The following is a 16,046-nucleotide window of genomic DNA, read 5'->3' on the forward strand; positions in this document are numbered from 1 at the left end:
ATGGTTGGCTTTCAGATAAATGTCTTTTATCTGAGTGTGACACCTTCTCATCCTGTTTCCCCCACAGCCCGTGTGACCCCAACTCTACCAAAGCAGGACCGTCCTGTGCGTGAGGGGACTCGGGTAGCCTCTATTGAGACAGGCTTGGCTGCAGCAGCTGCAAAGCTGGCCCAACAGGTAGGTGCTGGCACCCTAGGCTATTGCCCTGCTACTAATCCCAGTTTGACTTAGAGACTCAAAATTCAGCCTTCAGACAGATAGGATCCCACTATTGTCTTATTGGGGAGTGGATAATCTTTGATCTTTATTCTTGGCAGTATCCCAGCCCTCTCCTATATCCTTCACATCCCAACTCAATGATAAGCTACTTCCACAGGTTACACAGTTGACATGATTTAAGATGAAAGGAAATATGGGGCCAGAGAAAAGCCCTTGCTGATACCATTTGCCTTTCTGGGTGTGTAAAAACCTCTCAGATAGGAAGGACCAGATCCATCCTTTGCCCGCAGATGAAGCCCCAAGGAGGTGACTCAGCTGGGAACAAACATTTAAGTTCTTAGCCACCCACCAGTATTGAAATTTTGCCAGTTAGAGAGAGGTTTTTCTTGTACTCTTTATCAAATACTATTACCTTGATCTTCACCCCCCTGCTTCTGAAGAAAATGTCACCCACTATTTTTTGTCCTAAAGGGCTATCTTCACTAGAATCAAGTTCACCTCCTAGCATTACAGTTTACAAAGTTATTTAACATGTATAATGTGCTTAGCAACCCTAGGAGCATTTGGAGGTGAATCTTCTGGTGAATGTCCTTAACATTCCCTTAGCTCCTCATGCCACATCCTATAGCTTAAAGCATTATTGAGCATCTGCTTTATGTTAGGTGCTTCCATGTACAATGTCTCATGTAATCTGCCCAAAAGCCCTGTTCAATAGGTGATATTTTCATCATTTTACAGGTGAAGAAAATGAGGCTCTCTTTAAGTGACTAGTCCAGGATAATACAGCCAGTAAATGGAGGAGACAAGATTCAAACTCATATCCTCTAACTTCAGATTTCATGTTATTTGCTATTTAAGTAAAATAGTTAAATGTTTATATAATTTAGTAATTATATCCTACTTAAATAAAATTTAATAGAATGGTGTTTTTTATATGATGTTCTGTGAAGCTCTAGAGTTGCTTAGAAATGTCTCAGAGGCTGTTGTTGGAAGCCAACAGAGACCAAGCAAGCCAGGTGGCCCTTCTTTAACCAGAACTTCTCTCTGTTATGAATATCCCAGTGCAATGTAAATGTAATTTGACAAAAAGGAGTTCTACTGCTTTAAATAAACAGTTAAATTAATTAAAGCTGTGAAAACTACTCTTAGTGCCTTCTAAAGAGCTCACTTCTATTTGGGTTGAAGAAGTTTTGAAATTGGGGAGGGGTTTTACAGGCTAAGCTTTTAATAGGAGACAGGGAGGCCTTCCAGGAGAAGGGAACTCCTTGGTACAGCACACAAGGCCCTGTTGATTTGGTCTCTAGTCACCTCTCCTTCCTTACCTCCTGCCCCTCATGCACACCCTTTATACCAGCCATCCTGCACTACAGAACTCATAGTTCACTCAGTGTGTCAGATTGTCTCATGCATTTGTGCCTTTGCACAAGCTGTTCCTTCTGCCCACTGGGAATCATGCCCTCTTAGATGCCTTACCTAATGTGCCCTTCATACCACCTACCATCGCTTTATTTCAGTGGCCTTCTTCTGTGCTTCCATAGCATTCTCTCATGGTACTTATAATCATAAATGTTCTCTTCTGTGTCACATGTTAGACTATAAATGCTTCAAGAGTGGGCATATATTTAATTTAACTTGATATCCCCACTCTGGTAAGCATATGTATTTGGTCAGTGTTGGGGTGAGTGAATGAATGAATGAGCAGATCTTTCTGGATTGGAGGCTTCATGTTGGGGAATGGGGTAAAATAAGTAATGGTTAAAAGAATGGATTCTGTGGCCGGCCCCATGGCTCACTCAGGAGAGTGCAGTGCTGATGGCGCTGAGGCCGCGGGTTTGGATCCTATATAGGGATGGCTGGTGCACTCACTGGCTGAGTGTGGTGCAGACGACATCAAGCCAAGGGTTGCAATTCCCTTACTGGTCAAAAAAAAAAAGAGAGAATGGATTCTGGAGCTAGCCTACCTGGGTTTGAATCCTAGCTCTACCACTTAGGCAAGTTACTTAATTTCTCTTTGCCTCAATTTCCTCATAGACTTTGTCTTAAGATTAAATTAGGTAATATATGTACAAGCTCTTAGAACGGCACTTGGTACGAAGTAAGTACTATAGGCATATTAGCTTTGTACTGTTATCATTATGGGTTGGCTTTGAGGAAGTGGCCAGACTGTGGAAGACCATGCATGTCATGCCAGGGAGTTTGAACTTGGGTGGAGACCTGCTAAAAGCTTTTTGAGCAAGAGAATTGGCAAGGTGAAAGTGGTCCTGTCATAAAACAGTCTAATCATCTGTGCAAATATCTGGATAAATTATATGCAAAAGAAATTGGCAGCAAAGGTAGAAAAATTTAGGCTAAATGATCTAGTTATGAAGAGATAATTTCTGCAGTCAGATGAGAGATGAGGGAACAGAAATGCAGTTCCTGGTTTGGGTGGGTTAGCAGTGTGGCTGAGAGAAGAGATTCTGAAGCCAGCTGGCTTTGGTCTAAATCCCAGCTTGGCCACTTATTGGTCCTATAACCTTAGGGAAATGACTTAGCTTCTCTGTGCCACAGTTTCTTCAACCTTAAAATGGGATTATAATTCTTACTTCTCAGGTTCTTATAATTATTAAATGAGTAATTATAGAACAGTGCCTGGCATGTATTACTAATATTATTATTCTTGTCCCCCAGAAATTCCTATGGTAGCCACAGCCTGTCAGATCTTCCGAAGGCAAGAGTAGGCTCGTGTTGCCGAGAGAAGGCAAAGAAATGTAATCACTGAGTTGGTCTGTGTGGCTGTGTAGCATTTCAGAAGGTGAAGTCGTTCACATGCTCTCAGCACCACTTTTCCAGGTTCTCAGGGCTCCAGATGCCCACTATACAGGTACCCACTACGCAGTATATCCATAGAGCAATGGATGGATGAAATACAAGATATTGGGAAAAGTGACACAATTCTTTATTTGTCCCTCCCATCCAAAATGGAGGTTTTTAGACCCAGTGACCTCCGGAGGATTGTCAAGTCCTCTGTTAAAAGAAAAAGACCAGCAAGAGGAAAAGAAGCCTTTGTAAGATGAAGATAGAATAATAATTTACCACTTGTTGAGTACCTGCTATGTGCTATATATTTTTACATCATTATTTTGTTTAATCTTTCCAACCTGAAGAGCAGATACTATTTTACCCATTTTACAGATGAGGCAGCTGAGATTCAGAAAGGTTAGTAACTGACCAGTCATCCAATTTAGGGAGCACAAGCCTGGATTTGGGCCCAAGTTTATTTCATTCCAGAGCTAATAGTTTTTCTACTTTTCAGATGTTCCATTTTGAGAAGTTTGCAGGGTGTGTCGTTGTAAAGACCTGGTTAAATACTGGACCCAACTACTTTTCAGCTGTGAGGCTTTGGGCTCAAATTACTTAATATCCCTACACCTCAGTTTTCTGACCTGTAAAAGGAGGGGTTTTCTTTGTTAGGGCTGTTATGAGGATTAAATGAGATAAAGTATATAAAGTGCCTCAGCTGCTGGTGTAAATTTAGTTATTATTAGAAGTGTCCATGGTCCACCTCATTAGTGGCAATGCTAAAACCAAAATCCAAGTCTACAGACTCATTTACAGTTCTCTTGCCACTATACTGATAAGTGACAGTGATGACTTAAGGATGGATGATACCAAAGAGATGACCTCAGGTATTGTAAGGTCTGTGTGTTGTGTGTACATCCAGGCTAGACTTGGTGAGGGTGGAGAGTGGATAGTGGGTTGCAGAACCATGTTGACCATTGTCTAGTTCCCTTTCTGGAAAATTCCCTTCTTTGTTTCCTCCACTCCTGAATCTCCCCTCCCACTTGACTTGTGTTTCAGGAGCTGCAGAAGGCCCAAAAGAAGAAATATATCAAGAAGAAACCTTTGCTGAAGGAGGTAGAACAGCCTAACCCTCAAGACTCTAATCTCAGCGTGACAGTACCAGCCCCAACTCTGGCTGCTACAGCCCAGCTTCTCACCTCTTCCTCACCCCTGCCTCCTCCTGAGCCTAAACAAGAGGCCCTGTCAGGAAGTCTTGCTGACCACGAGTATACTGCTCGTCCCAGTGCCTTTGGCATGGCCCAGGCAAACCGCAGCACCACACCCATGGCCCCTGGTGTCTTCTTGACCCAGCGGCGCCCTTCAGTTGGCTCCCAGAGCAATCAGGCAGGACAAGGTACAACTGTCATATGGTTGGAAAACTGAGAGGTATCTTAGGGCCACCTGCTCCAAACTCTCAATGCTCTAGTAGATGAGAACACCAGGGAGGGACACCGAAGGCCAACCTAAGGTGCTTGGACTTGATGTCATGGGCTGTGAAGAGACACTGACTGATTTTAAGTAGAGACAAGATCAGGTTTGAGTTTGGAAAGATCTTCTTGGCGGCCTGAGTGGAGGGCAGACTGGAGGTGGGAACTCTAGGAAGGAGGGACATATACACATTCAGGCAGGAATGGAGAGAGACTGGGGCTCTGGCAGAGGAAATGTAGAGGGGAGGGGATAAACTGATCAGATAGGATGTGGGAGGTGATCTGATGTGGGGAGAGAGAGAGAGGCAAGAGGAAGTTAAGGGACTCAAGCCCTCCTTTCCCTCACTTTGGCCCTCAAAGCCCAGTCCCTAGGGTATGCGGCTTACAGACATTGAGGTTGGTGTGATGTTGGGGATTGACGAGGATGGGGATTTCTAATGAATTAAAGCCCTGGGGATGGCAACTTTAGGGACACAACTATAATCACTAGCCAGACACTTATCCAATCCTCGTGGGCAGAATAAGAGGGCATGGAAGCACATTCTCTTCTCTGCAGAATTTTGGAAGGAAACTGATTGGGATCAAAGAAATCAGTGAGGAAAAAGAGCCAGACAAACTGTAACCATGGAGTCTGTAGCTGCTTCAAGAGGTCATAGGAAGAGCCAAGGCATGTGGCGTTGGACAGAAATGGTTAAGGAGGGCTTCTTGCCCAATATGGCCTAAGGATGGGGAGGCTTTGTGGACAGAGAAACAGAAGAGGGGAGGTGGCCTGAAGACAGTTGGTGCCAGAGTTGCTGTTGAAGCCTTTTCCATAGTCTTTGCTTACTTTTTTTCTTCTCCCACAGGAAAGCGTCCCAAAAAGGGACTGGCCACAGCAAAGCAGAGACTTGGCCGTATCCTGAAAATCCACAGAAATGGCAAACTGCTTCTGTGAACCCCCTTGTGTCCCATGCCTCACTCCTTCACTCCCATGGCCTTCTCCATTGTCAACTCTTGGGGCACTCCTGGATCCTATCTGCCCCGGACAAGGTGCTGAGGTGCATGGTCTTGCTTTCTTGGGACTGACCAAAGGCACGGACTCCCCCCACAGACCCCCCTACTGACTACCTTCCCCACTTCCACTAGAGCATCCTGCTTTCTTTCTGCATACCCCTGAGTAGCAGGCAAACAGGAGAGGTTTCCAGTTGACTAGAATCCTCTTTTCTGCTCTTCCAACCCATTTCCCTTTCACCTGCCTTGTCTGTCCTTTACTCTTGTCCCTCTCCCACCTGAGCTGGAAAGCAGGATGAGAAGCATGAAGAGAGCATGAATGGACCTCTCAATATTACCCTAACCATGAAGTTGGAGGCCCTGTGCTCAACATTTTATGCAACTCCATCCCTGTCTCCAGAAGCCTACCCACCTCCACCCATTCTTTCTTCTCCTTTTCCCCCCAAGTCCAGTAGATGTGCCCCACCTCCAGACTCATTCCTGGGAGAAGGCTGTGGCCCCTGCCCCCTCTTGCCAAATGCTTCATGGAAATTAAGAAGAGAGCCCAGAGTCTCCTTACTGCCCCACGGTGGGCCATTTCGAGAGGTGGCCTAGAAAGGCTGACTTACCCTTGGGAAGAAAGGAGATTCCTGTCACTTTTCAAGGTGGGGAGAAGACAGATGCCCAAGCCTTTGACCGTGACTTTGTAGCTCATTAGAGGAAGCTACTTTTGGCTGCACATGAAGCCCTTTGTCCTAGGGTGAGCTCCAGGGATTTGCCTGGATTGTGAGGTCCTGCAGAACATTATCCACATGGCTATGGCTGTGGCTGGGCCCCAGCAGGCAAAAAACCATCTACCAGAAACTGGAGAGCACCTGCCACTGAAGCAGATAACCCTGGCACTACTGCCTGCTTCCTCCACCTGTACCACAGAACATAGCCTGGACCTTCCAGAGAGGATGTGGCAGGACAGCCCACCCCTGGGTTCTCCATTGGGAACCTCGATGCTTCTTTCCCCAGCCAAGATCTTGGTCTGAAGAAGACCTCAGAACTCACATCTTCACTCCTGGGCCTTTGCACTTCCAGACGACAGGTCAGAGTTCAAGCAGAGTGCAGACGGGCCACTCATGAGCCCAAACCTAGAAGAGATGCCTGTCTGTGAAGGAACAGACCATCTGATCCTCCCTTCCCCCATCTTTCCTTTGTGAGTTGCCTCCATTGTCCAGACAGTGCCCCCACCTCCTTCCTGTCTTGCCTCACTAGCAATCTGGACTTGATGGAGATTGCCTCTCTATTTTGGCACTGCCCAAGAGAAGTGTATCCTTGCCCTCTACCCCCCACTCCAACCTCACCCCAGCATGTCCAGTGCTTCTGGGGAATTTAACAGCTACCGTGCAGGCCACAGGGAATCTGTGAGGCTTCCTTTGTCTTCTTTGTGTCTCTACTTTGTCTGTCTTGTCTTCATAGCCCCGCCTCTACTCTCCTTCCTTGGAATCAGGGGTCCCTTAGCCCATTTCATTTTTCTACCTTGGGGACCCCAGGGACCAAGTAGTCCTCCATCTAGTCACACCAAAGGCAAAAAGCCTGGCTACCTCCCCTATAGCATGTGAGGTCCCTACTACCCTCCCCTTTTTCTACCCAGCTTTGCTTATCTTGGAGATTTCAAGGCAGCAGAGGATAGTGAGGGGAGGGTGGGAGAAGCCTGTCCTTGTGTAGGCAACTGCCTGACTAGGCGCTGACTGCTGTAACCAAGATCAGGTCCCCAGCCCTTTTGCCCATTAACACCCCCTTTTGATCTTTCAAAGGCAGCTAATTGCTAGCAAATCCCCCTGATTCCAGGCCTCTTTCCCCTCTGTTTCTTTGTTAGAAGTTTCTGCGGAGCTGAAACCCAGCCTCCATTTGACTGGGTTTCATTTAGTTTAGTTGGGTTCTCGGAGCCTCCTGTTTGTTGTTTTGTGTTGTTTCCAATGAAAAGCAAGTTTACCCTCAAGAGTTATGCTTTCCCAAAGAGGCTAGTGTTTTTTTGTGTGTTTGATTTTTTAATGTTTCAGGTTCTAAGTGAAGTGAGTTGGGGAGGGGTTGGAAGTGGTAGTAACCAAGGTTTAGAACATGGTGAGATAGTTACCTCTGATCTCTAATCCCCTGGAGAGAGGCAGGGATTGGATAGGGGGCAGAGAGAGAGGATTTCTATTCACCTTTAATATATTTTTACAAAAAAAGCAAACAATTTAAAAACAAGCCCACCGCTTCTGTACATGTCTAAATATATTTTTAGAAGTGGGTAGGATTGTGAATTTCTGATGCAGGGCCTTTTTATAAATAGGTTAGAGTAGCCTCATCCAGACTTCTCTGTTGGTTTTTTTTCCCGTTTTTTTCTTATGTTGTGTTACTAATGTAATTTATATTTTTTTTAGATCCTCCCTTTCCTATAGAGATAAAAGTGATTTATCTTGGCAATTGTTTTGCTTGGCATTTTTTTTTTGGTGGTGGTGGTGGTGGTGGTGGTATTGGTATTGTGTGGGGTCCAGGAGTGCAGTCTTCTTTTGTACTTCTTCGTCTCTCCTTCAACAAGTTGCCAGTGGGCACTTCGTTGGTGCCCAGCCTTATTCCTGAGGTGGGAAGGGGAAAGGATCCCTGTCCTCAGGAGGGACACAGTTCACACGCCTGAAGCAGATAATCAGAAGTACAGTTGAGCAGGAAAGAAACTGTGCAACAATTCAAAGGGGCCTGACAAATTCAATGGGAAGGCTTTCTGTAGCTTCCACGGGCCGTTTTTACTGGCTACATATGTGTAGCCAGTAAGATGTGGGATTTTGTTTTTCCTTTCTCTCTGACAGCTCCTCCAGGTACTTGTAGTAAAATCTGAACTTGATTACTGTGCTTAAGGCCAGTGCAAAGGATAGAATATAAGGGATAGCTATTAGAGCTAACATGCTTGGTTCCTTGTGCCAAGGCATTGCTCTTAGTGCTTTAGATATATTGAATCATTTCATCTTCACCAACATCCTCATCCTTCCAATGACGAAACAGGCAAAGTAACCTTCCAGTGTCACACATAGAGTAAGTTCTGGGACCCGCATGGTTCCAGAATCTGTGTTCTTATCACTCTGTTCTACCACCTCTCACTTATACCTGCCACTATTTAAGTGTCTTGGGTGCCAGGCATTGGACCAGAGATTTTACTTAGTATATCTCATTTAATCCTTACTCACAACCCCATGAGGAAATTAACCCTGTTTTACAGTTAAGGAGACTGAAGCTTGCTAGTGGTCTTCCACAGCAGGATCTGCCTGATTCCAAAACTCATGTTCTTTTTCCTTTACCATGTTAGAAAGTCTTTTGAAGGTCAATCACCCAACGGATGTTTATTGAGCACCTGTTGTGTGCAAGGTGCAGCATGGAGAGTTATGTCTTGAGGAGAGCCCCCAGGGTGATGTCGGGAACCTCAGTTCCAAATTCACCACCACCCTGATTCTCTGTGTGATCCAGGGTAGGCTGCTTACTGTCTGCAACTCACTGTAAAAGGAGTTTGAACCCAATCTAGATTTCTTCCTTCTGGAGATAGTGCTTCTGTGGGTGTGGCATGAAGCTGTGTAGTTTTGGCATCTGCTGGCTAAATGACCACCTCCAGTTCTCACAATCTAAGTCTCAGTATTAGGCTGGGTTTGGATAGAGAAAGTACATGTCTGGAGCATGGGGAACTGTCTCCGGGTAGAAAGGCAACAGGAAAGAGATGAGGGATTTCAGAGCCTTTGTAGAAATGGTGAGCTGGGTTAGTTTTGTTACCACCTCCTACTCCACCCTCCTCAGTGAAGGAACAAAGCACTGTCACCAGCCTTAGGTTAGATGATAAGCTAGCGTCTCGGTCACTCTACTCCTCAGTCCTGGCAGGAAATGCTAGCAGATCAGAAGCTCCTGTCTAAAAATTGGTAGGGGAACAAGGCACCCAACTTCAGTCTTCCCTCTTTCCAGCATGGAGTGGAAAAGTGCACAGGACTTGTTGCTGAGAGCCCTCCTTCTCAACGGCTAACCAAGTAATTTGGGGGAGATTGCTTGTCTGCGTCTCAGTTTCTACATTTGCAACATGGAATTATCTCACCCAAGAAGCCATCTAGAAGCTCGGTTGTCCCTAAACTTTCTGGTTGCTGTTGATTCCCACACTGAATCCTCTAGCCCTAACTTTTCCTGAGTACAGATTCCCACTTATGCTTGCTCACGTGTCCCCTGCCTCAACTACACAGCCCCTCCATCAGGACTCTGTTCACACCAAGTTGACTGAAATGGCACTTGCCTTCTAGTAATTTGAGTGGAGAAGAGCACCATACAACATAGTGCAGTGAGAGAGATGGGTGTGGGAAATTGGCCAGGGAATCCATCCATCCTAGGGAAGCAGGGAATTCAGGGAAGACTTCCTGTCAGGTGATGGCTGAGCCGAAAGATGAAAAGTAATTAGCCAGTCAGGCAGAGAACAGTTAGAAGAGTATTCCAAGTAAAGGCAATAGCATGGATAAAAACGAGTGCAGCGAGAAAATGTGTGTATATGGAGAAGGGCAAGTGATTTAGTATAACTGCAGATGTGACTTTCACCTGGGGGGACATGCAGAACTTCCAAGAAGGAATGGGTAGTTTGAGAAGGCGTGTGATCATAATTGATTAGTTTTTAGGCATAATACTTATTTTAAAACCACAGATAATGGATGATATCTAATTTTGACATTTGTCAAAAGACCTGACTCATGGGGTAACCATGAGTGACAGAACCATTAAAGGTGTTTAAGCAGAAAATGGCATGATCCAACTTGCTTTTAAAGAGGATCCCTTTGGGGGTGGATTAGGAGGGGGAGAGACTGAAGCCAGGGAAACGAGTAAGGAAATTACTGCAAGAGAGAGAGGGAAGGCACCATCTCATCTCCTAATGCCCCATCGAATGCCACTTTCCTAAGGAAGCCTTCACCCAATTGTCCAGTCAACTCTGACTTTTTCCTGAACTTGTACATTCCATAAAGGGCAGAAATCCCAGGCCATTTCCAGGAGGCAGAACCATGGAGTCAGCCATTTACACATCCCAAGAGAAAGACTATGGACTCCTCTATCCCCCTTTCAGCTTTTTAACTCTCAAAATAGTTCACCTTTTCAAGTTTTCTCCTTTTGCACAGGACCACATTATAATGCTAGCACTCACCAATGAATATGGTAAGAGAGATTCAGTACCCATTTTATATTTTCCTTGTCAGGAGCTCAGCAGCTCCCCCCACATTCAATTCCATTCTGTTATATACAACCTTTCAGGAGTATCTCCCCAAAGTTCTGTTTTTCGTCATTCCTCCTGCTTAAGAACATTCCATGGCTTCCCACTGCATATTACACCCTCTGGACTTCAAGGCTTTTTAGTACCTGGCCCAACCTGGAGATAATGGACTGTGGTGGAAAGAGGATGTTCCTGGGAGTTGAGAAAACTAGTGATTGAATTCCAGCTCTGCCACCTATGTGATTGTGAGCTGGTTGCTTCATATTTCCTTGCCTTAGTTTCATCATCTGTAAAATGAAGATATAATCCCTACCTCATTGAGTTGTTGGGATGAATTGTAGTAGCTAGCATCTTTAAAGAGCTTAATTCAGTGTCTGGCACTCAGGTGATCAGGAATGTAGTTTAATTTTTTCATTCAAAATTTGCCCAACAAAGCCTATAATCTCATAAAAAGAAGTGCAGAAAAAGTAAGCCTTTAAAGGAATTGGAGAGATTATTTCAAAATGGGGCAGGAAATTGAGTTGGCTTCATGAGGAAGGTGGTATTCTAAGGACATGGGGAGATGTCTGGTCAATAGGGATGGTGGGCTTTAAATTCCTATAGAGGAGGTACAATCAAATCTATGACACAAAGTTGTTGGAAGGTGTCAAAATATCATCCATGCCAGTTCAATATCAATGGTTCAGTTCTACAGTGGTTTATCAAAGCCTCTTTTGTGTCAGGCCCTGTTCATGCCATTGGAGGGATCTTCAGGGAGCATGTGGTTTAGTACACAGACATGGAAATCCAAGTACAGCATTGCTAGGATAAATACTATGTTACAAATAAGTACAGAGTGCTATGGGAGCATGAAGGAAGGAGACCCAACCCAATCTGAGGAGCAGGAAAGACTTCTGGGAAAAAGTAACACCTGAACTGAGTCTTGAAAGGTATTCACCAAGTAAGGGAAAGCAGAAGGATGAGTTGGAATAGAGCATTCCAAGCAAAGGGACAGCATAGGCAAAAGTAGAAAGTCATGAAGCAGCCTGGTGTGTGAGTGCAACTACAAGCCCTTGAGTTGAGCTGGAGTACAGGCTTCAGTAAGGTGGCAAGTGTCAGGGGGAATGAAGCTGAAGAGAAGACTGGATCATGGAGGTTGGATTTATGTTTCAGAACATTCTCTCTGGCAATCCTTGGGGTTGGGAGAGACTGGAGCGGGCTAGTGTGGAGGCCAGTGTGAAGGTGGTTGCAAGATTCTGGTTAATATGTAGAGCTCTAAACCATAGCAGTGGCTGTGAAGATACCAGAGATATGAACCCACACCCCTTATTTTTTTCCCTTACATTTTACTATGAACATTTTCAAACATTCAGAGTCATTGTATGTGAACACTCATATATACACTACCCAGATTCTACAATTAGTATTTTACTACACTTGGCTTTATCACGTATCTGTCCATGCATTAACCCATCTTTTTTATGCATTTCAAAATTACTGACGTGTACACATCCTCTTAAAAACTACAGCATGTATGTCATTTACTAGAGTTCAATATTTGTGATTTTTTTTGTAAGGTAAAATAGCCATATAATGAAATAAATGCACACGTCTCAAGAGTATAATTTAACGTGTTTTGACAAGTGCACAAGGGTACTTCAAAAAGTTCATGGAAGAAAAAAAAAAAAAGTTCATGGAAAGATTTGTACTATCTTTTAATTCAATTTTTCCATGAACTTTTTGAAGTACCCTTGTAAATACCTGTGTAACCCACACCTCTATCAAGACCCAGGAAAGTTCCATTGTGTCCCTTCCCAATCAGTCACAGCCCTAGTGTAGGCCTTGAGTTTGAAAGTGTAGGATTTGGAATGTGTGAGAATAGATGTTGCAGGTGGAGAAAACCTGGGTGGCTCCCTCTCCAACAAAGGGAAGAAGATAACTAAGGGGGGATACACAAGTATTAGTAAACAACCTTGGATGGATGCCCTTCAGTCTCTCTTCTCTCCTTACTAAGTCTCATCTTAAAGGGTAAAAATGCATGAAACAGTGAACTACAGTCGTCAAGGGATTGTCAGGCCCTCAGGAGCTAACAGTCTTGGTAGGGGGGTGAGGGAACAGAAACACTAACAGTCACAATTCAGTGTAACAAATGTTGGGTGTTAAACTATGCCAAGATCAGTGCTATAAACAAGGAAAGGATGGAAAATGAGGTAAAAGCACAAAATACCGCAGGGGTTTGGTGTGTGTGTGTGTGTGAGAGAGAGAGAGAGAGAGAAAGAGACGAAGAAGTGATAAGGTGAGTGGCTCAGAGTCTTGGGATGGAGGAGCTCAGAGGAAAAGGGAAAAGAGCATTTAGCAGCCATGAAAATTACAAGATGGCTGCCTGCAACAAATGGGGCTATGGTCATTTCCCTCAATTATTTTTCAAAAGTCCTGAGTTTTGTGCCAGTTGAACTATCCCTGATTCTATCCCTGTGGCCCAGGAATGCCATATACTGACTGTCCTACACCTGGATTATATGGTGCAATCATTGTGGCAAAAAAAGGACTCTGTGGAACTGGGAGTGAGGTCATTCTACATAAACCACTTGATTTCCATACCATGCTTCCACTTGTGCTTATTTGCCTTCTATATATCTTCTCTGGTGAGGTGCCTATACAACTCTTTTGATATTTTCAATTCGGTTTTTTGTTTTTTGACAGTTGAGTTTTGAGAGCTTTGTATATATTTATTTATTTATTTATTATTATTATTTTTTTTTAAAAGATGACCGGTAAGGGGATCTTAACCCTTGACTTGGTGTTGTGAGCACCACACTCAGCCAGTGAGCGAACCGGCCATCCGTATATGGGATCCGAACCCGGGGCCTTGGTGTTCTCAGCACCGCACTCTCCCGAGTGAGCCACGGGCCGGCCCAAGAGCTTTGTATATATTTAGCATACAAATTCTTTGTTAAATATGTGATTTGCAAATATTTTCTCCCAGTCTGTAGATTGTCTTTTTATTCTCTTATCAGTGTTTTTGGCAGACCAAAAGTTTTTAATTTTGATAGATTCCAATTTATGAATTTTATTTATTTTATGGATTGCCCTGTTTAAGAATTTTTTGCCTAACCCTAGGTCATGAAAAATCTCTCCTATATTATATTCTAAAAGTTTAATAGTTTTATGTTTTACATTTACATCTATGATCCATTTTGAGATAATTCTAGTAATATCATAAGAGGTTTATTTAGGTCAAGGTTTTTTTGTGGGTTTTTTTCCTATGAAACGTCCAATTGTACCAACACCATTTGAAAAAACTATCCTTGCTCCTTCAAATTGCCTTCACCAAAAATCAGGTAGCTGTATTTGTATGGGTGTATTTCTGGAATTTCTGTTCTGTTCTGTTGATCTTATGTATCTATCCCTCCACCAATACCATGCTATTTTTATTACTGTACCCATATAGTAATCCTTAATATTAGGTATAGGGATTTCTTTCCACTTCAAGATTGTTTAGCTATTCTAGGGCCTGTGCCTTTTCATATAAATTTAAAACAGGCTTTTCTGTTTTTTTTCTATATATATCTTGCTGGTATTTTGAAAAGAGTTGCATTAAATCTATCGGTCGATTTGGGTAGACTTGATGGGGTACTGAGGGTTCAAAAATTTTTTTTATTTTTATATATTTTTTAACTGAAGCATAATCGGTATTATAGAGAAGGGCACAAACTCTAAATGTACAGATTTATGAATTGTCACAAAGTGTAATCATCACCCAGATCAAGAAATATAACATGAGTAGCACATAGGGGAATGAGTCTTAATACAAAAGGGATAGGAGAGAGCTCTTGGACCCACTTGAGGTGATGGGGTCCTCAAAGAGCCAAAAATAGCCTTCCTACTGGCATAGGGACACAAAAAAGCAGCTTGTCTGTCTTAGCCCGGGCTTCGGATGGGGGAAATTTTTTTCTTCTCTATAGATTCTTAATCATGGAACTGAGCTTAGCATGGTTTGTGGTTCCAATCTAAACTACCCATATGGTCCCAGAACCTACAACTTGCGAGATTAACAAAAAAAATCGGTCTCTCTGGGGCATCTGGCGAAAGCAAATAACAAACCTCTGAGAATGACATGCAAGCCAGGCTGAACAGGATTTTTGTAGATAAACCACAGTTAAACATGAATGAAATAATCCACAGGAAGCAAGAATCAGCAGACGCAACAAACAGTAGGATTAAACTTCCATGAACTTCATATAACAGAAGAAGCTAGTAGAGATAATAAAGTATGTTTAAAATGATTAAGGACATAAAAGAAGAAATAAAAAAAAATAAAAAAGCAAAACAGTATCAAGAAAAGAACAGGCATATTTGAAAGAAGAACCAAAGAAGAAATGAAATGAAAAACATGATAACTGAAATTAAGAGCTCAGTGAATTCATCAGAGATTAGACACTGTTGAAGAGATAATTTCACTGGAAGATAGATCTTAGGAGATTACGCAGCAAGTAGCACAGAGAAAGATAAAAAGAGCAAAAGGATAAGAGGCTAGGATATGTGAAGGATAGAATGAGAAGGTCTCACAAATGAGTAATTGGAGTTACAGAAGGGATAAATAGGGGTGAAGGGGAGTAATATATATTTGCCTACTTGACATTTTCACTTGGAAATATATCAAAAACTTAACTCCATCATTCTTCCCCAAACCTGCTTCTCTCCCAGCCTCCATCATATTAGTAGATGGAAACTTTATCCTTCCAGTTGCTCAAGCCTAAAACCTTGGGTAATCCCAGATTCATCTCTTTCACAACCCATATCCAAGCTGTTATCAAATCCTTAAAAATATTTGCAGAATCTGACCACTTCTCACCATCTTCACTACTACCACCTTGGCCAGAACCATCATCATTTCTCACCTGGAAAATTACAAGAATCTCCTAACCTTTCTTGCTGTTTCTTCCATTGCTTCCCTACAGTTTAATCTCAACACAGCATCAAGAGGGCTCTTTTTCAAAATATGTCAGAAACTTCCACTTCTGAGAAAATGGAGTAGACATATTTTATTCTGCCCATTAGGTATAGAACCCTTGGTATTATTTAAAAATAAACTTAAGACTTTGAAAGATGGAGAGAAGGCAGATCAGTTAGGGACATTGTGACCTGAGGGACAACATAACTGTGAGTTCCTTGGTTTTTGTTTTGCCTCATACATCCTAGACTAAATATTGTAGTAACCAACAACCCTCACACACCCACAGATGCAAAGAAAAAAGCCCTAAGAAAAGCCTGCTTTCTCAGCCAAAGGATCAAGAAAGGGGCAGCCTTGCAACACAGAAAACTTTTAGACAATGACTGTTCTACTCCAGCCAAACACTACAAAAAAACTCTGGCTCCAC

The 16,046-nt window shown here is 43.2% G+C and overlaps 1 protein-coding gene across 3 annotated transcripts in view; it reads left to right on the top strand.

Moving 5' to 3' along the window:
• PHF8 (PHD finger protein 8) overlaps nt 1–7,895 on the top strand; it is a 102,692-nt gene extending 94,797 nt beyond the window's left edge. For 2 of the 3 annotated variants that reach the window (XM_063084365.1, XM_063084366.1), the window contains 3 exons: nt 68–177; nt 4,060–4,396; nt 5,315–7,895. In XM_063084365.1, coding sequence (XP_062940435.1) covers nt 68–177; nt 4,060–4,396; nt 5,315–5,403 — 536 coding nt within the window. In that variant the 3' untranslated portion in view covers nt 5,404–7,895. The remainder of the gene's footprint in view (nt 1–67; nt 178–4,059; nt 4,397–5,314) is intronic. The other variant, XM_063084367.1, reaches the window with a different exon arrangement.
• Nucleotides 7,896–16,046: the final 8,151 nt, after the last annotated feature.

This window comes from Cynocephalus volans, chromosome X (assembly GCF_027409185.1).
Source record: "Cynocephalus volans isolate mCynVol1 chromosome X, mCynVol1.pri, whole genome shotgun sequence".
Taxonomy (NCBI): domain Eukaryota; kingdom Metazoa; phylum Chordata; class Mammalia; order Dermoptera; family Cynocephalidae; genus Cynocephalus; species Cynocephalus volans.